Below are 24,658 nucleotides of genomic sequence, written 5' to 3'. Positions count from 1 at the left end.
TATAAAATTTTTTTTATAAATTTTGTGTAATAGCCAATATTTTTATTAAAAAACAATTTCATTATTAATCATTTATTTTTTATTATTACCAATATAGATTTTCATTTTATTAGTTTTACATTTGTTATTTAATTTTCATTTAATCTTTTTGATTAAGAGAAGAAACATATTTACAAAGCTTCATTACTTCTGGGTTCTTCTAAAATTATGTTCCCTTAAATTTATAGACGGGATTTCTTATTAATTCTCTAAAGACATACATAGAACCCCAAGGATGTGGTTTCAAACAATATAATCTTTCAGCAAAAATTCTTTAATGTTTTAATTATAAATAAAATATTTTTTTTTTAAAAAAAAAGATTTATACTTAATAACTTATTCTTATATATCAACTATATTATTTTCTTGGAAAATAAGAAATAATGAAATTCATATAAAAGTTTGTTATATAATTTGGATATCTTATTTAGTTCATTATTTAATTTAATATCACTTCTCTCATTTCTACTTGTGTACTTTTTAATAGTTTCTAATATTATATAATAAATATAAATATATAATTATATTTATATATATATATATATATATATATTATTACTAAAAATATATTATAAGCTTCCTTTTTCAAATCGAAAAATTTCACAGTATTTTATTCTGGAGAATTAAATAAGAATTTAGGTATTGAAATTACTAAAGAATTAATTGCAATTTCATCTATTTTTTCTTTTTAATATATATTTAATATAAATATATATTTATTTCTTTATTATACATATTTATTTCTTATTATCAAAAATAATTAGTTTTGAGCAAATATTTCTAAATATTTCTTCGTTTTTCGTTGCAAAATAATTATCTATCTCACTTTGTAAATTTATTTCATTCATTTTTTAATTGTAAGAAGGATAATAAAAAACAGGGAATATTTTAAATTCTTCTATTTATTCAATTTAATCTGTCTAATTTATATATATATATATATATATATATATATATATATATATATATATATATATATGAATAAATTTATATGTTTATATATTTACTTATTCAAAAATAAAAGGATCTGGAGGTCTCATACTTTAAGGGAAAGCCGCTAAAATAATATTTCTGATTTAAACAAATTTTTCAGGAACTTAATCACATAAAATATTACAAAACTTAGTTAAGAAATCTTACCAATCATGTAATATTACAAATAATACTCTAAGAGTTCCTTTAAAATAAGCTTTTATGGAATCATTATTATATATATTTTATGATTGCATAATTTCTTTGAAAAATTTCAATAAAACCACTATTAATTAATTATATGAAGTCCAGTTTTATTCCTATATTTTATTAAATATATATATATATATTTATAAATAAAAATATTTACTTTATTTAAAAGCTTAGGCATAAAATATCTATTGGCAACTATTTCCAACCAAGAATTAGCAAAGCCTGGGAATTTAAGAGGTTGAATTTAATATAAAAGATTAGCAAAAATATTGTACATTAAAAGTATTTAATTTTCTTCAAAAGAATAATCATTTCTTTGAATATCATATATAAGATTAAATAAAAGTTTAAAAAAAGGTCTTTAATTAAATTCGTAAATATCATTTTCATGATATTTAGTCAATAAAACAATATATGAGTCGCAAAATTATTGAAAAATTTAAATTCTTATTTCTTCATTATTTTCTAAAGATTTTAATATTATTACTACTAATTTACTATATTAATCAATATAGCAAGTATCAAAATTTTTAAATGTATTTAAGTTATTATCTTTCCTATATAAATATAAAATATAAAAAAATAAATGAAAATAAAAATATATATATATATATATATATATATATATATATATATATATATATATATATATATTTATATATATAATTATATTAATATTTTTATTTATTTATTTTTACTTGTTTTATTATAATGTATATTATATGCATATGTCAGCTGTGTATAGGAAAAATTTAGAGTCAGTTTTGTAGATTATCTCAGTAATATATTCACTTATTTCTGTTTCAGTGGTTATTTTTAACCATTATTCTATTTTTTATTTACATAAATCATAACTTTATTAATCGAAGTTTTTATAGTAATTTAATATTTCATCAAAGTTTTTTGAAAATTCATTTGTGTTTTTTAAAAAATTTTAAATTTCCTTAAAAAAATTAGTTATTTTGCGACTTAAATTAACCTTATTTATATCGAAATTTATTTATATTTATTAAATTGTTTCATTAAAATAATTAAAATTATATATTTATAAATCAAATATAATTTCATTTAAAAATTCACACAATAATTCAATAAAGAATTCTTAATAATTATAGACAATTAACAATTATTAGAAAATCTAAAAATAAAAATTTATATAAAATAAAAAATTAATAATTTACTTCATTTATTTCTTAAATATTCAAAAATTTATATTTTAATAAAGTATGGAATGTTTATGAGAAATTATGTGTAATAATATAATATACATTTTAATTAATAAGAAATTATAATATACTTTATCCAAAAGAAAGATTTATTTATAAAATTTATTAAATTATAGAGAAAATATTCCCAAGAAATTAAACTGCATTTCTATTAATTTCTGAATAAATAATATTTTTGTATATAACTTCACTTATCATAAAATACAATTCAATAGATTTTGTACATTTATTTAATATTTATTCAATTTAATTACTTTTTTAAATATAATTATAATTCTAATCAATAATAACTAATTTTTAAAATAAAATTATATAAAAAGAAATAAATATATAAATATATATATATATATATAGTAATTTTAATATATTTACTATTCTATATTTTATTTTTAACTTCTATATTATATTCTAAAAATGTACTATTATCCCAATCTGTACAAAAATTGCTTAAAAGATTTTTTGGTTATAAATTGAATGGTAGATTTTTAACGAATTTATAATAATTCTCATCTATAAAATTTTCTCCTTTTTCCTTTAAATTTCTCCTTTTTTGCATACTCTCATTTACTAAAGTGTCTTTTTTTACTTCCTCTAAAGCTTTTTCTACTACTGCTTTTACTATGAATTAACAACCTATATCTATATTATCATTTTAAGCTTAAATTATTATATTTTCTTTATCATTTTCGTTTATTTATTGTTAATCTAGTAAATTTTTTAAGTGATTTCCGAAAGAATTTTTTAGTGGTTCGCGACAGGTTACCAAGGCTAAATTTCCTGACAATTTTTACATCATTTATTGTATTTATTTTAGTACTATTGTATCTTCTTATTCACAACACATGTCTTTTAAAGTTATCTCACGGCTTGTTACCAATGATATTGTCACGCTTCTTGATATTACTGGTTATATTATTTCTTGGATGGCTTTATCAAGTGCACAGGCGATTATATTCCTCAAATCTAGGCCTAAAAAGGAGCAATGTTGCTATAGATCTTCTTGAATATTTATTAATTCGACTAAATTAGGTACTATTTATATTTATTAATGACTTTCGAAAACTTCTTATGGAAGTTATTATGTCTATTGAGTTTATTATGATATTTAAGATTAATTTTATGTTTAATTTTATGTTGTATTTTTTATGTTTTCAATTTAAGATCTGTATTTAAGGTAAGTACATTATTCTAGATTTGGTATTTAATTTTCTACATTTAGATTTTTAAAAAGAATAATAATTTCTTATTTTAGAGTTTATTTTATTTTCTAGTTTTTAATTTCTTCCAAAAGCTTAAAATTCTTTTTAACCAAGGATTATTTATTGTAAAAATTTTAGAGTCTTTTGCATTTATAAGTAATTTATTAATTAAAGGCAGAATAATATCTAGTTTTTTCGGGAAAGCTTATTATAATAGTAATTTTATATTTAAATATTTCGATAAAATAGGTTTGTTTCTTTTTAAAGTTAATTATCCAATCCAAGAAGCTAGATTTTTGATAATATTTCTATCTGAAGATTAAGGAGTATGCTCCGAAGTGAGTATTTTTTATAATAAAATCATTGAATCTTATAAGATTTATTTAAATAATGATTTCTTATTGATTTTTTGTAACATTACTATATATAAGGGTTAATTATCAGGTTCATAAGGGGCCCTTCTTAATACTAGATGGGAAATAAACCATTTGAAATGATTTTGATTTTCCAAGAAGACTTTTAATTCGGAAGAGTTCTTTTCTAATTATTGTTCTGTTAGATTATTTACTAGAAAAGTCATTTTCATTTTCAGTTAATCATCGCAAAGGAAATTTGATTATTAGTCTTCTTTTTTTAGGATTTCTGTAATAGGTAGATTCTTATATTCATTTTCTTAAAATAAAGCATTACGGAGAGATTCAAAACCTACGCCACCAGTATATGGGCGAGAGAGACTTTCTTTTGGATCCTATAAGTCAGGTTATTTAAGGGTTTGGATAGGAGGGAAGTTATGGAGTTATTAAGTGTATATTTGTTAGGAAAGGATTTAGGTCTATTAAGAGTTAAGAGGTTAAATAGGGAGGGTGTTTTTAGTTTAGAGATCGATTTTTGTCGGTTGGATTAGATTTTGTGGAGCGTTTCGGTGAGTTGCGGAGTTTATTTATTAAGGGATTTATTAAGGGGGGATAATGGGGATTTCAAGGGTTGAAGGATCGAAATGTTTTGTAGTTATTTTTAATTGGAGCTTCTTTTTGTTTTAATTCATTTATTTTAAAGTGTTTTATTTTGAAGTTTCTGTGATTTCAGATTATGTTTGATTTTCGATTTTGGAAATATAAGGTTAAATTATGTTTTCAGACCCTTTTTGAGTTTATTGCAGAGTGTCTTTTAGTGTTTCGGGTTTCGGGAAAGAGATAATAGAGTTTTAGTTTGTGTTTGAATTAGTTTGGGGTTATTGAATAGGGAAATAAGAATCATTGGGTTGGATTTATAAAGATTACATATTTTGTTAAGAGGCAGATTAATATTGTTTAATTAAAGGGGAGTTTGTTTATTGTTGTTGTTATTATATTTATTGCTATTATTGTTACTATTATTATAATTATTGTTATTATTAATGATGTTATTATTGTTATTGCTATTATTATATTTATTATTATTGTTAATACTATAATTATTATTATTGTTACTGTTGTTACTACTAAATTTATTGTTATTTTTATTATTATTACTATAATTATTGTTATTATTATTACTGTTATTATTGATATTGTTATTATTATATTTAAATTTGTTACTTATTATTATTATTATTATTATTATTATTATTATTATTATTATTATTATTGTAATTATTATTTTATTTATATTTCTTATTATTCTTGTTACATTTATTGTTATTACTATTGCAATTATTATTATTGTTATATTTATAGTTTTTATTTTTCTTCTTATTGTTTTTATTCTTGAATTTATTTTTGTATTAATTATTCTTATATTTTTAGTTCTTAGTTTATTTATTCTTAAATTTATTGTATTTTTTCATATGCATTTACACTTATATTTATTTTAATACTTTTTTCTAATGTTTTCTTTTTTAATATATTATTTATTTAATAAATTTTTAATTTTTTTAAAATTTTACATGGTATAAGTTAAATACGAACATTGGATTTTTTTCAATAATTTAAGATTTAATATCTATAATTTTTTAAATAAATTAAGGATAATTAAATATTTTTTCTTTCATTTATTCTATAGCTGATATGCTAAAATCTAATTTCTTTATTTTTTTGCTACATTCAATTATTATTTTTAACATTATTCCTAAAGGTTATCCTTAAACCAAACTATAAAATAAAAATAAATAAAAAAATAATAAATAATTTAATAATTACTCTTCTCTAATAATACTTCCGTATAATTTTCCAGCAATAACCAATTATTTTTCCGGATAATTTTCATAAAATTTACTTTCTTCAATAAGTATAGTAATAAATGTTGCAAAGAAGTCTTTTTCTTCTTCTTTATCTGAAAACTTTGTTTATTAAAGAGCCTCAATAATATATTCACATTAAATCTCTTCTTAATAAAGTTTATTAAGCAAACTTTCTGTTCTACTTTCCGCCTCAGAAAAAATTTATAAATCTAAAGGGGGCAAAATTTCCATAATTTCCTTATATTATTTAAATACCTTATTAATGTTTTTTTAAGATAGTTTATTATTCTATTAAACTAAGAGACTTTCGAAAATAATCTTAGCGATATCAACAGCTGTAGGCTAATCAATTTACAGACTTTTATTTTTAAAAGGAATTATAATATTTTCTTCTAAATAAACTAATAAAGCATCCACAAATTCATCTCCCCCACTTTTAACTTTGTTATTCACCCAAAGATCAAAATGTATATATTCTTATTTACCTGCTAGAATACTTAAAGCAATTGAAAAAGTATAATCGTTCCAGTCTATAAAGATGTCCAAAGAGTCTTTTATATATTAAGAAATATCTAATATTTTACACAAGCTTTCGTTCTTATTTTCTTGTTTGTAAATTTCGCAAACAGTTGAAATTAATAAATCTTGGTTGTTTTTCCATATTTATTCTAATATATCGATTGAGTTTTGGTAGTTTTATATGTAATTAGGTAATAAAATGCTAAATAATTCATTAAGGAGAATTTTATTGTGTTTATTAGCCTTTATTTATGATAAACCGACAACAAGTATTTCAGGACATCTTTTAATAGGAAATTCGAACATTTCCCTTATTTATATAAAATACTAATCTCTGCTTAACTATAAAAGGAGCTCAAGGAAATCTAAACAGGCCCAGAATTATAAAGATTAAGGTTATAATTGATCATATTTATAATTTGAATTAAAATCTAAACTAATAATACGTTTATTTACTTCATTCCAAAAAAGAACATCTAATTCTTTGAATTTTAGAATGTTTTAAATAAAAGTGATTTAGACTTTACTATGAGACCAAGCTTAAGTATATATTTGTGATGGGAATGTAAATTTTTATTTTTAATATATGGTTTTTAAAAAACTAAAAAATAAATATAAGTTTTCTTCGGTTTATAATAGATTATTTTCACGGTCAAGTTCTAATATTACTTATCCCCACTTCAATAATAAATATAATTAAAAATATAATATAATGTATAATATATAATAATATTTAAAATAAATATATAATTTATTTAATTTCTTACATCAGAATCGTTTTATTTTTTATTTAAAGATATATGAAAATTTTCTAAATTCCATTAGTATGTATTGTTTTCTTCATTAAATTCTTAATTTGTAAATTTATTCCATTCGTTCTAATTATTTTTACATTATGTTTGGTAAAAGTTTTATACAAGTCTTTAATTTTAGTCGTTAACTGCTTTAGTATCGGTTGCGAATAATTATAAACATTAAAATATATCATCAGGGGTAAATTTATAATTAAAATCTTATAATAAAGAATTTAAAATTTCTACAGAAGAAGTCGAATACGGTCCTAAGTCTTTTAATAAATCAGCAAAACTTATTAATTTATTCGTATTTTCAGGTTATATATATTAGTTTTTATTCAAATCCCATTCTTATTAATAAACATCGTAAAAAATTTTCAATTCTTCGTCATATTCATTAATATCGGTTTTATAAAATACTTAAGGTTTAATTTCATTAGATTTTACATTTATAGTGCTTTCTTTTAAATTTTTAATTTCTATTTTAAGGTTCTTTTATAATTTTTACTAAATATATAATTTCTTTTTTATTTTTAACTTTAAATTCTTGATATGTATTAAGTATATTTAATAAAATATAAAGGGAATTTTAAGGTAAAATTTATGGATTTCCATTTTCAAAAAAGTCTTTTATTTTTTCTCTTAGTAATTTAATTCCTTTTTATTTTATTTTTTTATTTTAAATAATAATAATTTTTTTTTTTAAAAAAAAAAAAAATATACCATCTGAAGATATTTGAATATTATTTGAAAGTACAAAAGATAAAGATATAAAAATCTAACAAATAATATTAATTTTTAAAACCTTAAATAAATCCTAAACATAATTATAAAGAATATTTTAGCTTTATTTTGTATTCTAATTATTAATATATATTGCTTTCATAAAAATATTAGGTAAATAATCTAAATAAGCTGTACATTAATTATTTTAGATAATATTTTGTAATAACTAACAAAAATATTAAGCTTTTACAGTTTAATGTAAACTGTTTTTCATTTAATTGCTTTAACCATTCAAATCTAAACTTTCTAAAAGACAAGCCAGGACATATTGCTCTCCTTCAATTCCTAATTATTTAACTATCTATATAAATATATGTATATATATTTAAATATTTTTTTTTTAATATATATTGAAAATTAAAATTACTTGATTTATTTCTTGTTTTATGTATTGAGGAGATTTCTTTTAATTTAATTAATATATTAAATTTCTTATTTATTATAAAGCTGGCAAATTAGGGGATATAGATAAGTTAGAATTGAACTGGTTAGACATACTTTTCTAAGCCAGTTCTTTTTTCATGATTATTTTAATTATAATATTTTCTTATTTTTTTTATCTTTTTTTTTTTTTTTTAGGGAATTGTTTTTTTTATATTTTTTTTTATGTTTTTATTAATTTTTTTTTTGTGTTATTTAATTAATTTTAATTTTCTCCTCTTTTCTTAAAATAAAAATAATATTTTATTTTTTAAAAAAGAGAGAGAAAAAAAAAAATATAAAATAAAATACTATATATATAATTTTATATATATTTTTTTTTAATTCATATTTAAAAAACAGTTTAAATAAATGATTAGAAAAAAATCACTAAATGAAGTAGTATATTTTTGATTGATTTTTTAAAGAAAGATTACAGAAATAAAAAAAAAATAAGAAAAAATAGAAACTCTGTTAAAGCGTAATATATATATATTTATTTTAAAATAAATTAAAATATAAAATGCTCTTAATTTTGTTTATCTTGATATAAAAGTATATTTTTATTTTTTTTTAAAAAAAGAAGCATAAAAAATATATATATATAATTTCTTAAAATCGAATTTATGTTTTTCGAAAATAAAAAATATATTTCTTTTCAAATAATTCTAAGTTAATCAAACCACTTTTTTTCATTGTAAAGTTTATCAAGAGTTAATTCAGGATGATTGATTCCTTCTTCATTCCATTAACTATCTTTATCGAAAATGTAAAATTCTTATTATTAATTATTAAATAAAATCATGTCAGTATCCAAAAATAAAGTAGCTCTAAAAAGTTTTCTTCTATCAAAATGTACATAATCTTCATAAGTGGCAGGAATAACGTTATCTAAATCAACAAGCTTTGTGAAAACTCCTTAATGAGTCATACAATCCATGGATAAAACTCTGTTTTAAGGATGGAATTCCATTTTAATAACGAATTATTTAGGTGTATTAAAGACATTCTTTTATTTTAATATTTTAATAATAATATTATGTATTGTATTTTTAAAAATACTTATTCTACAAAAAATGGAATTAATTTAAGATATTTTGTTAATGATTCTTAATTTTAAAATATTTCTTTTAATTCATTTTCTAATTAATATTAATATTTTTTTTTTATTTTTTTAATGAATATTGAAAAAAATTATTCTATGCATTTTTATTTTTTTACTTTAAAATGTTTAAGATTAATATAATTAAATTGGATTACTATCTTTATTAAGTTATCTCATTATACTATAATGTAAGTTATATTTCATCTATTTATTAATATTTTCTGGTATTTGTTTTTGGTTATTTTTTTGTATTATTTTACCTAAAAAGGAAATTACTTTACTTGTCTTGGTTTTAAAAAGTTCATATTTATTTTTTATTTATATCTTATTTTTATTTTTTTTGATATAATTATATTATATTATGTATTTTTTTTTTCCCTTTTTATATATAAATATATTTATCATTATTTTAAATATAAAGAAAATCAACTAAAGTATTATTATCTAATTAATATAAAAATAAATATTATTAAATTTAATTGGTTATTATAATTAAAAAAATAAAAATATCTATTGTATTTATAAAATCCTAATTCTTTGGTATTTGTATTTTTAATAAAATTAACAGATATTAAAATTATTTAAAATTTAAGTTTTTTTTATTAGATATAATGTTTATAGGTCAATTAATATATTATTTCTATACTATTGTTTTGTATAATAAGTTAAAATATTTTTGTTAATTCAAAATATATGAAAATACTAAATAAATTTTATAATATGTATTTTAAATTTGAAGAAATTAATTTATTTATGTATATTTTTTTTAAATTGTTTTCATTTTTTTATTAATCAGTAGTTAAATTTAAATCTTCTTCTATATTTTATATATAAGCATCTATAGATTTATTTAAATATAAATCTGCTGATTTTTTCTTTTATTTTTATAATTATTCTATATGGGCTCTTGTTTTTTTAAATATCTCCTAATGCTTTATTATATTAAAAAAATTATTAAAAAATAAATAAAAATAATATACTGTTGCAACAATTTATTTTAATAAATTCTAATATTCAGTTTATTTTTCAACATTTTTTTCATTATAAATTTTAATAATTTATATTACTAAACTTATATTTCTTAATTTATCAAAAATATCACCCAAATTAGGTTCTACACTTTCAACTATTTTAATTTTTTTTTAATTTTGAAAGTATGTAATATATTTTTATTTGTACTCAAACGTGATAAACATCCCATGTTATATCCTACTAGCTAAGATATTTTTTCTATAGAATACATATTTTATTGTTAAAGTTCTGTATGTTTTCTTTTATTTTATTCAAGAACTTCTTTTGCTAAATCAATTGGATTTGCATAATATCTTAGCTTTTATTAATATGATTTATTTAGCAAATATGCTTTTATGATTGCCATTACTAAAAAGCAAAAAATAATAGATAACCAATCCCACATTATTATTTTATTTTTTATTTTTGTTAAGTTTTTTTAATTTATAAAAAAAATTTAATTTTAATTTAAAAATATTTATATTTATATACATAAATTCATTTATAAAATATTTATTTTTTAATTATTAATATTAATTAATTAATAAAAATCAAAAAATCACATATATGATATATATTTTTCTAAATTTTATTATGAATTTAACAGTTTATGGAAATTAATTATTATTAAAAAACACTCAATAATCATTTTTTCTTGCCTGATCTAAAAATATAGTTTCTAACTAATTAATATCTACTTAATTATTAGTTAATATTTCATTTATATCAATATAACATTTTTTTTTAAATAAAGCATATAACTATAATTAATCATTATTGCTATCTTTATAATCTTTAGCAATATTATTCTATTAAAAATGTCTTTCACATCCTTTTTAAATTAAATTTAATTTAAATAAACATTCACTGATTTTTTCATACATAAGCCATGGTAACATAGATGATTATTACTAACTATTTAATAAATGATTTCCATTAATTTATTTTTATAAATTTTGGGAATTATTTTGTAAATTTTTATTTTAATATTATTAAAGTTTATTTTCGCAAATAGTAATGTCCTATAAGTATGGATTTATACAAGGAATATAATTATAAATACGCTAATTTTGCATTTTATTGACTTCTTTTTAATATCCATCATATTTATCATTGAATAAATTATCATATAGTTATTATTCTAATTTTGAAAAAGGCGATTAAATTACTTTTAATTATTATTCAAGTATTTACCATGTTTTTGGCATAAAAATCTTTAGTTTGGAAACACATGTATACATAATATGAAGGGATGCATAATTTTTTTATTGGTAGGCAAGCCTCATTAAATCAATATATTTACAAATATAATTTACTCTTATTTGAATTTGTTTTTTAACTATTATTAAATTTACTAACCAATAAACTAAATAATTAAACCTATTTGAATATTTCTATATGAATGGATTTTTTTTATTTATGTTGCATTTTGATTTCAATAAACTCGATAAATTTAATTTTATGAAACATTTAGATTCTATAGTATTTAAAACATCAATTATTAACTAATTGTTATATATTAATAAAGGCTTAGTACTATGCATAAGCATTAAATTTTAGATTTTTTTTTCTTCAAATTCCTCTTTGTTATTTTTAGATAGCTATTTTTATATTTTTTTTAATGAAAATTAGTTTATTTCGTGTTAAGTGTATTTGTTTTTGACTTTTTCGAATAAAATATCGAATTAAAATTGTTCTTGACTATTTTTGATATTTTAAGATACTTATTTAAAAAATTTGAGAAAAATTAAACTCGTTATATTATTTTATAAAAAGTCATTAGACCTATATTCTATATAATCTCTTATTATTTACCATATATTTACACTTATTTCTTCTTTTCTTTTAAAAAATTCTTCTCTTTCAGTATCACATGCTCCTAATGGAAAAGGTATATAATACTGTGTAAATATTTTATTTTTATATATTAAAAAAAAAAAATCCATATTTAATTATTTACACATTTGATTATAAATAACAAAAATATAATAGGTGTCATATAATAGTCAAATGTAAGAATTATATTGATCCGAAAACTTTTAGGCTTTACTTAAAAAACAATAGAAGAAACTGCTGTTATTACATTTAATCCCATATATAATCTTTTCGAAGATACTTTTTAAATATCAATATTTTATTCGCTCTCTTATTAAAACTACTAGGAATGATTTTATGAATGGTAAATATGTATGTTATTATTTACCTAAACATTATTATTTTAACATATTATGGAAGTATTATTAATACATTATATATTATTATTTAAAGAGTTTAAATTCATTATAAATTATTCTTATTAATATGTAAATTATTCATTGAAAAAAGGCATGTATTCGAGATCTTTTTAAAAATTTACAAAAACAACTTGATAAAATTCGCCTATATTTTTTGATTTGACAAGATTTTCAAGTAAAAAGTTTTTCATTTCCTAGTTTAGAATGTCATCATCTAATTCTAATTATTTTTATTTTATTTTAATTTTAATTTTTTAAAATACCAATTTAGATACCGATTTATTATAAAGATTTGCACATATTTTTATTTTCTACTATGGAAGATTAAAAAGACTATGTATTTGTTGATAAATGGTCAAAATTCACATTATTTTATTTGCAAATATCTGGTTAATTTGTATCTTAAAGACTTAAATACAATTCAGATAATGTTTTTTCTGAATATATAATAAATATTTCGCTATTTATGAAAATATATAGATATTTACCACTTCTTGAACTATTTGAATTTTATAAATTATAAATAAGACTTGAATTTAAAATAAAAGAATTAGTATTACCGTCACCTTTATAAATATTTTTTATTTTTATGTGAGAAATTAAATGTTTTTTTACTATCATGTTATTAATCTGAATCTATTTTTATTTAATTTTTTAAAGATAAAATTAAAAAATGAATATATAATATTTATGATAAAAATTAAAATAAAAAATAAATTTTAATTTTTAAAAATAAAGATAATTTAAAATATAAATTATAAAAATATATGTGATTATAATAAATAATTTTATAAATAATTTATTTATATGGTTATTTATTTATTTTACATGTTGATTTGTTTGATATTTTTTTTTTATGTAATAAACTTCTTATTGGTGAATATAAGGGCTGTTATTATACCATTAAATATTTGGATTATTTATTAGATTTCTCAGTGGCAAATTTTCTTATTTTATTTTATGTTAAGGGTGATATATTATTTTTATTTTGTTAATGATTGTGTATTGGACCAAATATACTTTACTAAGTTTCATATTATTATTAATGATATTAATACATTATAATTTTATATATCTTATTATTGTAATAATATACAAAAAACTTTATTTTTATTTTATTTTACTTTTATATTTATTTATTCTTGTTATTTTTATATTTACTATTGATAAATTTAATTTATTTATATTTTTTTTAATTTTATATGAAATATATTTTTTAATGAAAAATAAATTATTTTAATTATATATTTAATATATATATTTAATTTAAAATTATATAAAATGTAAAAACTAAAATTATTTTTATTTTTGATAATATAAAATATTTTATAATATGAAAAAATAAAAATATAATTTATTGTTTTATTTTTTATTAAAAAAATAAAATAATAAAGGGATAAAAAATATTAATTTTTTAATATCTTTATTCAATTGCATTTTTCAAAAATTAAATTAATTATATTAAATAATGATATTGACATATAAATTGATGTATTATTAGTTTTTTATTAAAAAAAATAATAAGGAATATATTTATAAAGATAGTATTTATATATTTGACTTTGAACCTGAAATCATTATTATATATTAATTTCTAGAAAATAATTTAATTTAAATTATATTTTAATTAGTATTTAACTAAATTAAATTTATTTAGAAATATAAAAAAAATAAATATTATTAGATTTCGAACTCTATAAAGTATATATTACATTTAGTTTCTTAATAACCTAAAAGAAATATTTTCATCGTCTTTAAAAGTGTATATATATATAATTTTTACTTTAATTATTTAGATAAATTGATATAAATTTATTTTAAATTTTAATTCATTTAATTAATATATTTTATTAATTTTACATTACATTTTTATTAGATTTACGTAATTAAAAAATCATTTGTTTTAATTAGAATATTAAATTATTAGTTTTTTATTTCTTTGTTCTATCTATAATTGAATACTAGAAATTAAAATTTAATATCATTAAAACTTTACAACTTTAACTATAATTAGAATATAATTATAGTTGGTATATAATAGTTAACATTTATGAAAATATAAATAATTATTTTTTTATGAAATTAATTAAACAAAAAATATACAATTAATGTTTAGAACAAGAAATATTAGACTATCATTAACATAATAAATTAAAAAAAGTTACAATTATATATTAATTAAATTAAATAAAAAACATTAATAATAAAGATAAAATTAATATTTTTATGTATTAATTTGATAATTTATAATACAGATCAGTAAAAAAAAATTGATTAAAATATTATTTAGAATGTAAGAATTTATTTTATTAAAACAAAAAATATATATAGTTTAATAATTTCAAGATTAATTATTAATTAATTAATAAATTATTAAGAAAAATAAGAAATGTTTATAAATAGAAAACTTTTTGGAAAAAAATAAGAAAAGACTTGAAATATATTTTATTTTTAATTATTTTGCATTTATATAAAACCTTTATTAATATTATAAAAAAAATTATTGTAAATTTATAATTTTATATATTTAATTAAATTTAATTATACTATAGAAATAATATATTTTTAGCTTGTATTTGTATTTGAATTAAAATAAAATCAAAAAAATAAATTTATAATTTTTAAAAATTTTTTTTAATAATAAATAAATTTTATTTATTAAAAAAAAAATTATTTTAAAAGTTATAATGAATTAGAGATAATATAATTAAAAAAAAATCTTTAAAACTAAAAAACTTAATAAAATTAATATATCAAAAATAAGTGAAAAAAATAAATAAAAAAAGTAAAAATCAAACTTTATCATTAATTTTATTATTCTTATTGTCGACTACAATAATAGGAAATTATTATTATTATTATTATAAAACAGGTTAGTTATTTATTAATTATAAATTATCTATATTATATTGCTAAACTAAGCTATTATCTAACTAAAATTCTTTTTTTAAAGAAAGTTATTATACTAATTAATTACTTATAAAGTAGTTATTTTTCTATAACTAAGTTAAAAGAAAAATATCATCAGTCTATGCTTATAGTAATTATTATTATTTTTATTTTTTTTTAGCCTCCCTATCAGTCCTTTAGCAAGGTGCAAAAGGATGAGACCTTGCTTTATGCCCTCCTAGCTATTATCTCGTAATAAATTATTTTTTACAGACAAAACAAGTATATTACTTCTATTATTATTCTTATTATTGAATCATTGTTTCTCTTTATAAAGAATTTTCATTTGTTTCATTTTTAATATTGTTTTCTATTAATTATTGTTTTTCAATAACATTATTAAAAATATTTTAAAATTCGTTTTTTATCATCATATTTTCTATATTTTCTTCACTTTTTTAATTGTTACTTGTTTTAGAACTTTCTAATTCATCTTTTTGCTAAATTCTATTTTCGTCAGTTTCTTCTTTTTAAGCTTAAATTTTTGCGATAGTAAAATCCTCCTTTATGTATTTAATTTTAGGTAGAGAGGAGTTTTTATGTTTTTTTATTTTATTTTTTTTCAATAAACTGTTTATATTTACATTAGAATCCGATAAATTTTATTTTAAACTTTCGATTTCTTAGTCTAAGGCTTTTTTATATTACTCGTATTAATGAAGTAATTAACTTATATTATTATATTAAGTCATGTAATAGTTTATTAAATGGTCACATTCATAAGAAATTTATTATAATTCTTGGATTTTATTTATTATTTATAAATTGGATTTTATTTAATTTTCGAAATTGGAAGGTTCTTAAGGTGTTTGTATTGATTATTGTGGTTGATTTTCCTGCATTTTTTTTTTTTTTTTAATGAAATTTTGTATTTTTTTTATTATTAATTATATATTATATTTATGTATATATGAAAATTTATATTCTTAAAAAAAAAAAAAAAGGCTATTTTTTCTATATATTTATATCAATATTAAAAAAATTTATTTAAAAAAATTTAAAACTTTTTTGTATTTATTTAAATTTTTTATTTTGTTTATAAATATTGAAAAAAACTTAAAATATATATTTTTTTTTAATTTTTAATTTTATATAAATTTTAAAATATCATTTTTTTATTTTATAAAATTATAAAAAAAATATTAAAAATTATTAATATTTGTTTTTTAATAGTCTATGTACTTTATTATTTATATTATTTAGTTAATGAAATGAAAAGACAAAAAATTATAATAATATTATAAATAATTGTACATACAATAAATATAGATCTCACTTTTTATTTGTATCTTGGTTTTCTTCTTCAAATACTTCCTAACTTTAAATAGCTTTTAAAATTACTTTCTTACTAGGCTCCATTACATGACCTGAAATCATCAACTCATCTAAAATAAAATATGCCTTATATTATTTTTATTTTAATTAATTAAAATATTTTTTCTTTATAAAAATTACTTTATGAAAATTAAAAATTAAATCCAATTCACATACATTACCAAAATACTTATCTAAACATTCAACATAATGATGTATAATTTCTAAAATTCCTAATTCGTTTTCTTCTTTATCAACAATGGTAATAAAATATAAACTTGCATATCTATTTATTTATTTAAAATGAGATATTTTATTTTTAATTTAAAATGAGATTTTTAATTTTTTAATTGTGATTTTTATTATATTATTATTATTTTTAATTTAATTTAAACCTTTTGTAAACTATTTTATAATCGTTCCATTCTAAAAAATTACATAAACGACTACTTCTTGTTAATACAATAGAATTAATCTATTTTTTATGATTTAATATTAATATATTAATTGTTTTTTTTATTTTTTTAATAATTATATTACTTCTTTCAAATATCTTGTTTTTTGTTTACTTGTAAATGATTAAGAAAACCATTTAGTTAATCTTGTTTTACCTTATCTGCTCATTAAGAATAAACAATGTATCATTTATAAATTCTGAAAGTATTTTTTATTTTTTTTGTTTTTTTTTTCTTTTCTTTTATTATTATATGTTTTTTTTTAATTTTAATTTATTTTAGTAAAAAAAAAATCTAAATGATATAAAATGAATAAAATTCAAAAATATATATATTAATTAATAAAATTAATTATATATTTAATTATTATAAAAATTATAAATAAAAAATAATATATAATACAATGAGTAATTATAAAAATTATTTCAAAAAGCAAACTATATTTATATTTTTAAATGTTTATGTCTTAATAATAAATTTTATTAATAATTTAAAATTATATTATATAAATTAAAAAATAAAATAATAAAACATAATTATTTGAAAAAATTAAAATACAAAAAAGACTTTGCTTTTTTATTAGAATTTAACTCCTATAAATAAATTAAAGACTATAAAAATATATAATATTAAGAATAATAAGATTTTTTTATAAATATTTATAAATATAAAATGGGAAATTGTTCATGTATAAGCAACAATAATAAAGAAATAGAAATATAAGTCGATATAAAATAAAATGAAACAAAAATAGAAAATAAACCATGTATAAAGGAAAAAATAAACCAATAACTACAAAAAGAAACATTATATTAAAGTTGTTCTTAATAAAGTATACAAATAGAAGATCATGAATAACCTAATAGCAAAAAAAATACACAAAAAGAGTAAAATTATCTCAAATTAATTTAGAAAACGGGATAATTTATGAAGGAGAATGGTATTAGGGAATGAAAGATGGTTATGGGATTTAAAAATGGGAAAGTGGATTGAAATATGAAGGTTATTGGAAAAATAATTAAAGTAACGGATAAGGTAAATTAACATATGCGAATGGTGATATTTTTGAAGGAGAATGGATAAATGATAAGGCAAATGGAAAAGGTATCTATTATTTTGCAAATGGAGCTAAATATGAAGGAGAGTGGAAAGATAATAAATAAGTTCTATAAATATTTATATATATATATATATATATATATATATATATATATATATAATAAATATTTATATATATTTATATATTTCAATATATATTTTAATATAATTCTTTATATTTATATAAAATTTTTTTAGTGTGGATTTGGTATATAATATTGGCCAGATGGGTCAAAATACTAAGGAGATTTTGAAGATGGTAAAAAATAAGGTAAAGGAATTTTACACTATTGCGATAAATCTTATTATGAAGGAGAATTTTAAAATAATATTATTAAAGGTTTTGGTATTTATATATGGCCTGATAATAGAATTTATGAAGGATAATGGAATTTCAATAAAATGGATGGTTTTGGAAAAATGGAATGGCCTGAAAATCTAATTATTGAAAATAATATAAATACTGATAATAATAATGATAAAAGTAGTAATGTTATTATAAAGGACGATAAAGATGAGGAAGAATCGAGTATTTAAAAAGGAGATGGAAAATAATATATAGGTCATTGGAAATAAGGAAGATAACATGGTCTAGGGATGGTTGTTTTTATAAATGAGGAAAACAAGTTTGGAGTTTGGTATAAGGGGAAAAATATTAAATGGCTTAATAAGACAGAAGTTGAATAATATAGAAAATAAGGAAAATTAAATTTTTTGGATTGAATTCTTTTCATTTTTACAATTTATTGATAAAAAATAATTAACAAAAATATGGTTTTAATATATAATTAATGTAAATATATTTTATTGGTAATTAGGAGATATTTTTAGATAAGTAAAATTTCGGCTTTTTTTTTTATAATTTAGTTTCTCATTTTAGTTTTTATTTAATTTTTTAATTAATTTTAAGTTATTTAGCTAAGAAAAAAATAAAAATAAGTTTTGTTAAATTTTATTATTTTAAAATATGCATTATTTAAATAAATAAACTTTTTTATATTATAAATTATTTTTTTACAGATTTTAATTATTTTTATTAACCAAAAACATAATATATTTATTTTAAAAATTTTATCTTATTAATATATATTATTTATTAATATATTTTTTTAAATATACTAATTTTAAAATTATAAGTGTATATATTTATAATTAATTTTTGAAATTATTTTTTTATAAAATTAGATAATCAAAAGATTTTTAAATATTAAAAATTAGAAATAAAAAATAAAATATTTAATGTTCAAAAAAGGATTTTTTACTAACTTAATTTTTTTTTTTTTAAATAAATTCTTTTTCTAAATTAACTAATCAACATAATTTTTAAAAATAACTGCAAATACATTCATGACATTCACTCTCCCCTAACTGTTTATAAACACAAACTTTATAATCATTTCTATTTTAATCGCAAACACTCCTTATTTTTAAAAAGATAATTTGACATTTTCTATTTGTTTTATTTGAACACTCTAATTTTTATTAGTTACTCTTTTATTATTTAGCATTGTTATTTATTTAGTATTCTTAATAAGCTTTTTATACTAATTATAATGCATTTTAATTTTCGACAACTTTCTAGGCAATTTCGGAAACGTTTTAGACATCTGTTTTAATTATGTTCTTTAATTAGTCCCTAAATTCTTATACATGCATTAAATTTTAAATTTTATTAATAATTTCTTTATTTTTTAAGAGATTTGTTGATTATTAAGGATTAGTTAAAAAATTCTATAACTATTAAGATTTTATCCCTGAGTTTAAAATACCCCCTATAATTAAATCACTTATGCTGAAATGTTATGCCTTATTAACTTATTTTTCTATTTGTTAAAAATCTTCAAACTTACATAAAGATGGAAATAATTAGCAAAAACATGGCTTACATTGTGTTTAGTTTAATTATTTTTTTATACATTCAGTAGTATCTTCGATTTCTTTAATACATTAAACTTTTTATTTAATTTATTTTTATATTATTTATATATATATATATATATATATATATATATATATATATATATATATATATATATATATATATATATATATATATATTTTAACTTGAGTATTATTTAACCTAGGATTTACATTCGCCTAAAAGTTCTAAATCACACTAAGATGCTGTAATTAAAAGCTTTTTTATGTTTATGTAATGAGTATCTTCCTAATTTGTTTTGATAGATGAAAAAGGATTTTAAGGTTTAGTTTAATCTATTGTTCCAGATTTTTCAGAGCAGTGTTAACTGAAAATTAAGCATGTACAATCTAAACATTCGGAATTTTAGTTCATTAAATTATAGCAATTTTAAACATCTTATTTACTTTTGCATTCTAATATAATAGAGGATAAACTAGAAGCACATGTCAGAGATTTTTAAAAATTGCATTTTTTTGGGTTTAATTGAAAAGTTTTAATTATAATGATAAATAATAAAATAAGTTAAATCATTTTTTTTTTTATTAAATATATATATATTTATAAATATATATTTATATTTGTATTAAAAATGAATATTTATTATTACAATTATTTCTTTTATAAAGTTATATAGAAAAAGTAAATAAAAGTTTTGTTGTAAAAAAATACTTTTATAAAGAAAATTCTACATACTATAAAAAAAAAATATTTTGTAAATAAATGATGCATTTATAAAAAATGCGTAAGTTAGTTAATTTTAAGTATGTGACTTAACATAAATTTAAAAAATAATAATTAATTTTTTAATATTTTTTTTTTTCTTTCTTAAACACAACTCATTAATCTGAAATTTTACTATTAAAATATCTTTTAGAATTTAATATACGCCAAGAAACAAAATTTTGATATTTATAAAAATAGATTGAAATATATATCTTTATTTTTATATTAACATCTTTATTTATTTAATTTTAAGTTTTTAATAAAAATTAATCTCTATTGAAATGAGAAAAACCTTCCTTTATTATATTAAAGTATTATAAAAATTTTGAAAAAATTATTATTAATATCTTATATATCAAATAATGCGTTATTTAACAATGAGATTTTAATTTATTATAGAAGCTTGATTATTTTCTTTAAATATTATTAATATATTCATGTTGCAATTATTTAATAATTAAGCTTCTATATAATTTTAAATTTTGCCTTCTATTTAAGAATAAGGTTGCAGTATTATAATTATATCATTGAAATTTAGTTTTAATTTTTATTTATTTTCCTGAATTTCTTTTGAAATTAATTATATTTAGAGTTCGTTTAGTTTTAAATATCATTATAATAATTTTGATTATATACTATAAATTAATAAAGATTAGTTTCGTATATAATTTTATAAATATGTATTTTTATTTTTTACTTAAATTTATAATTTAAAAAAAAAGTATTTAATAAAATAATTATTGTATAATCTAAAACAAAACATAAATAAAAAATACACTTAATTATTATATATAATTATTTTTTAGATTCTTTGATCTACGATTTTTATTTTTATTAAATTAATTATATTTTGTTTTTTATTAAACTCTTATTTTTTTTTAAATAAAGCTATAATGACAGAAATAGTGACATAAAAGCCAGAAAACTTGCAAAACGATATACAAGATCTAAAGGTACAAGAGGACAATTCAAAATTAGAAATCGAAAAAAATGTAAAAGATCCAGAAATCAATTCAAGTGAAGATGAAGAAGAAGATTCTCAGAAAATAAAGCTTTAACCAAAAGCATAAAACAAGAAGAAAAATAAAAAGAAAAATAAAAAAAAAGTTCAAAAATAAGATGATGATACTGATTATGAAGTAGATGTTAAAAAAAAGCTTTAACTTCTCAATTATTGATGTGTGATACAATATAGGAGCATTTAAGAATAAAATACGCTCTTTTAGAATCAAATCCATTTATGTTAATTATATCTAATATTCCTCCGACTATTAGTACATATGAAATAAGGGATTACTTTACGGCTTTAGTGCAAAATTTAAGGCCTGAATTCGCTGAACCTCCACCAATTAGAAACGTCGAGATTTCCTCAAGTAAATAATTCGCAGCAGTGGAATTTTCAACAAAATAAGCAAAAAATTTTGTTAAAAATTTAAAAGGATTAGAATTTCATAAATATGTATTTTTTTTTTATACATTTATCAATATTATATGTTATTTTTATTTTTAAAAAAATATAAGAAATTATATATAGAGAAATCTTCTTAATATTTTAATAGAATTTTTATGGACAAAATTTAAGTGGAAGATGCGATTTTAGACTCAGAAGAAGGAATTTAAGAAAATAAAATTTATATGGGAGGACTTCCTACATATTTAAAAGACCCTGAAATAAAAAAATTATGTGAAACATTTGGGAAACTAAAATATTTTAATTTAGCGAAATAATAAAACGAAAATAAAGAATGGGTTTCCAAAGGTTATTGCTTTTTTGAATATGAAGATAAAGAAGTGACAGATAGAGCCATAAAAGCATTAAATGGATTACCTTGTGGTGATAGGAAACTGAAGGTATCGAAAGTTACAAGAGATTAAAATAAATTAGCGAAAACTTAATAAATCCAAAATGATAGGTCAAGAGCTGTACCTTCTAATTAACTTGTAAAAATTATAAATAAAAATATTATTTATTTATAAAATGTATATAGAGTGGTAGTTATTTAGGTGATTGCCATCTTATTAAAAATGAATTTGTTAGAAAAATGCTTAGTATACCTGAATATACTTATTAGCCAAGTAGAGTTATTTAGCTTTTGAATATGTGTTCACCTGAAGATCTTTTTGAAGATGATATTTATAATGAAATATATTAAGATGTTTAAAGTGAATGCGAAAAAATAGGACCTATAGAAAAAGTAGAAATAGTAAGACCTTGTAAAATGACAGGAATTTGCCCTCCTTCTGTTGGAAAGATTTTTGTTAAATTTAAGTAATTTTGTTTGTATTATTATTTGTTTTTTATTTTTATTAGATATTTGTTAAAGGCTAAAAGAGCTAGACATGTTTTAAATGGAAGAACTTATAATAAAAGAACTGTTGTTGCTTCATTTTATCCCGAAGAAAAATTTGATTGTAAAGAATTTTTAGTGAATCTAACATGAGCATCAAATATATATATTTTTATTATTATTTTAAATAGTAGAATTAAAAAATATAAATTATAATTGATTTTAAATAAAAAAAAAATATATATATTTTTTGCCATATAATAAAATATATATTATTATTTTTTTTAAGATTTTATGGAATATATAAAAATATAAGTTTTTGAAATATTTAAAATATATATTTTATTCATTTTTAATAAATTATTTTATAAATATTAAAATTTTTATTTATAATATATTTATTAATAAATTTTAACATTATTAAATATATATATTATTATATTTATATATAATTATTTATTAATACATATAAATATATATAAATAGATATAAATTAATTTTAATATTTTTATAAAAATTTTATCTGACTATCATTTTTATACTAAATGCATATTTGTTTTATATCATATAATTTACATAATTTTTTAATTTTTTGCTTCTAATTTTTACATTTAATAATTTTTAATTTATTCTAACAGATAGTATATGCTTATCATAAAATTAATTTTTCAAATTTAAAATAGCCTTTTAAATATTTAAAATAACAGGATCTTTATTAATTATGCATTAATTTATTATAAACTATATTATTTTCTTTTAATAATTGAATTTATAGACTATTTTTAAAATAAATAAAAAAATCTATTTTTATGTATTCTTAAATTATAATAATAATACAATATTATAAAGTCGATTTATTATATAATAATTTTTGATATATTAATTTTATTTCTTATTTTTTTTAATTAATGATTTTATTTATTTAAATTAAAAAAGTTAAATTAAGAAAAAATTTTTAATGACAATTATTTATAAGAAATCATATTTCATGTAATTTTAAAAATTAATTTTTATTTAATAAGAATAATAAAAAGTTAAAATTAAAATATTTATTTATTAAAATATATAATAAAAAAAAAATATAATATTTTATTTATAATTAAATGATAATATTTTTGTAAATTTATATAAAAAAATTAAATAAATTTTATAAAAAAATATAAAAAATATTAAA

The 24,658-nt window shown here is 16.9% G+C and overlaps 6 protein-coding genes across 6 annotated transcripts, besides 38 other annotated features; 3 read left to right on the top strand and 3 right to left on the bottom strand. All coding sequences in view use genetic code 6, as the record gives it.

The window, feature by feature from the left end:
- Positions 1 to 24: part of a microsatellite that runs on past the window's edge.
- A 275-nt stretch (positions 25 to 299) lies between these two features.
- IMG5_071990 (hypothetical protein) lies at positions 300 to 8,462 on the bottom strand (the record flags this gene model as incomplete). The annotated part of the gene is made up of 15 exons (XM_004036684.1): positions 300 to 311; positions 494 to 529; positions 599 to 714; positions 866 to 959; positions 1,047 to 1,331; positions 1,382 to 1,781; positions 1,923 to 2,052; positions 2,705 to 2,740; positions 2,823 to 3,534; positions 4,071 to 5,018; positions 5,574 to 5,778; positions 5,827 to 6,209; positions 7,304 to 7,672; positions 8,157 to 8,267; positions 8,334 to 8,462. The coding sequence occupies 15 exons, from the start codon at positions 8,460 to 8,462 to the stop codon at positions 300 to 302; spliced, it is 3,966 nt and encodes a 1,321-aa protein (XP_004036732.1).
- Positions 533 to 592: a microsatellite.
- Positions 752 to 790: a microsatellite.
- Positions 966 to 1,018: a microsatellite.
- Positions 1,823 to 1,889: a microsatellite.
- Positions 3,562 to 3,601: a microsatellite.
- Positions 4,980 to 5,074: a microsatellite.
- Positions 5,001 to 5,356: a microsatellite.
- Positions 5,008 to 5,293: a microsatellite.
- Positions 5,008 to 5,356: a microsatellite.
- Positions 5,342 to 5,459: a microsatellite.
- Positions 5,781 to 5,814: a microsatellite.
- An 87-nt stretch (positions 8,463 to 8,549) lies between the features above and the next one.
- Positions 8,550 to 8,614: a microsatellite.
- Positions 8,551 to 8,608: a microsatellite.
- Positions 8,553 to 8,600: a microsatellite.
- Positions 8,615 to 9,044: 430 nt separating the features above from the next.
- On the bottom strand, positions 9,045 to 10,734 carry IMG5_071980 (hypothetical protein; the record flags this gene model as incomplete). Its single annotated transcript, XM_004036683.1, has 3 exons — positions 9,045 to 9,395; positions 10,472 to 10,617; positions 10,671 to 10,734. The coding sequence occupies 3 exons, from the start codon at positions 10,732 to 10,734 to the stop codon at positions 9,045 to 9,047; spliced, it is 561 nt and encodes a 186-aa protein (XP_004036731.1).
- A 3,105-nt stretch (positions 10,735 to 13,839) lies between these two features.
- Positions 13,840 to 13,940: a microsatellite.
- Positions 13,941 to 13,971: 31 nt separating this feature from the next.
- Positions 13,972 to 14,003: a microsatellite.
- Positions 14,004 to 15,361: 1,358 nt separating this feature from the next.
- Positions 15,362 to 15,413: a microsatellite.
- Positions 15,414 to 16,425: 1,012 nt separating this feature from the next.
- Positions 16,426 to 16,479: a microsatellite.
- A 179-nt stretch (positions 16,480 to 16,658) lies between these two features.
- Positions 16,659 to 16,685: a microsatellite.
- Positions 16,686 to 16,899: 214 nt separating this feature from the next.
- Positions 16,900 to 17,644, bottom strand: IMG5_071970 (hypothetical protein; the record flags this gene model as incomplete). The annotated part of the gene is made up of 4 exons (XM_004036682.1): positions 16,900 to 17,086; positions 17,141 to 17,285; positions 17,395 to 17,474; positions 17,540 to 17,644. 4 exons carry the CDS (start codon positions 17,642 to 17,644, stop codon positions 16,958 to 16,960), a joined length of 459 nt encoding a protein of 152 aa, XP_004036730.1. The 3' UTR covers positions 16,900 to 16,957.
- Positions 17,287 to 17,348: a microsatellite.
- A 284-nt stretch (positions 17,645 to 17,928) lies between the features above and the next one.
- Positions 17,929 to 17,970: a microsatellite.
- Positions 17,971 to 18,404: 434 nt separating this feature from the next.
- On the top strand, positions 18,405 to 19,275 carry IMG5_071960 (MORN repeat protein; the record flags this gene model as incomplete). The annotated part of the gene is made up of 2 exons (XM_004036681.1): positions 18,405 to 18,617; positions 18,751 to 19,275. 2 exons carry the CDS (start codon positions 18,405 to 18,407, stop codon positions 19,273 to 19,275), a joined length of 738 nt encoding a protein of 245 aa, XP_004036729.1.
- Positions 18,622 to 18,699: a microsatellite.
- Positions 18,622 to 18,738: a microsatellite.
- Positions 18,627 to 18,738: a microsatellite.
- A 327-nt stretch (positions 19,276 to 19,602) lies between the features above and the next one.
- Positions 19,603 to 19,670: a microsatellite.
- Positions 19,624 to 19,657: a microsatellite.
- Positions 19,671 to 20,524: 854 nt separating the features above from the next.
- Positions 20,525 to 20,610: a microsatellite.
- Positions 20,611 to 21,023: 413 nt separating this feature from the next.
- Positions 21,024 to 21,050: a microsatellite.
- Positions 21,051 to 22,089: 1,039 nt separating this feature from the next.
- On the top strand, positions 22,090 to 22,374 carry IMG5_071950 (hypothetical protein; the record flags this gene model as incomplete). The annotated part of the gene is made up of 1 exon (XM_004036680.1): positions 22,090 to 22,374. One exon carries the CDS (start codon positions 22,090 to 22,092, stop codon positions 22,372 to 22,374), a length of 285 nt encoding a protein of 94 aa, XP_004036728.1.
- Positions 22,273 to 22,302: a microsatellite.
- Positions 22,375 to 22,687: 313 nt separating the features above from the next.
- IMG5_071940 (u2 snrnp auxilliary splicing factor, putative) lies at positions 22,688 to 23,637 on the top strand (the record flags this gene model as incomplete). The annotated part of the gene is made up of 3 exons (XM_004036679.1): positions 22,688 to 23,109; positions 23,187 to 23,465; positions 23,508 to 23,637. The coding sequence occupies 3 exons, from the start codon at positions 22,688 to 22,690 to the stop codon at positions 23,635 to 23,637; spliced, it is 831 nt and encodes a 276-aa protein (XP_004036727.1).
- Positions 23,470 to 23,516: a microsatellite.
- A 263-nt stretch (positions 23,638 to 23,900) lies between the features above and the next one.
- Positions 23,901 to 23,940: a microsatellite.
- Positions 23,906 to 23,978: a microsatellite.
- Positions 23,909 to 23,955: a microsatellite.
- Positions 23,929 to 23,989: a microsatellite.
- Positions 23,990 to 24,083: 94 nt separating this feature from the next.
- Positions 24,084 to 24,113: a microsatellite.
- A 368-nt stretch (positions 24,114 to 24,481) lies between these two features.
- Positions 24,482 to 24,581: a microsatellite.
- Positions 24,582 to 24,602: 21 nt separating this feature from the next.
- Positions 24,603 to 24,652: a microsatellite.
- Between the last annotated feature and the right edge of the window lie 6 nt (positions 24,653 to 24,658).

This window comes from Ichthyophthirius multifiliis (genome assembly GCF_000220395.1).
Source record: "Ichthyophthirius multifiliis unplaced genomic scaffold scaff_1120509250402, whole genome shotgun sequence".
Lineage (NCBI taxonomy): Eukaryota > Ciliophora > Oligohymenophorea > Hymenostomatida > Ichthyophthirius > Ichthyophthirius multifiliis.
This window is presented reverse-complemented; position numbering and strand designations above follow the sequence as displayed.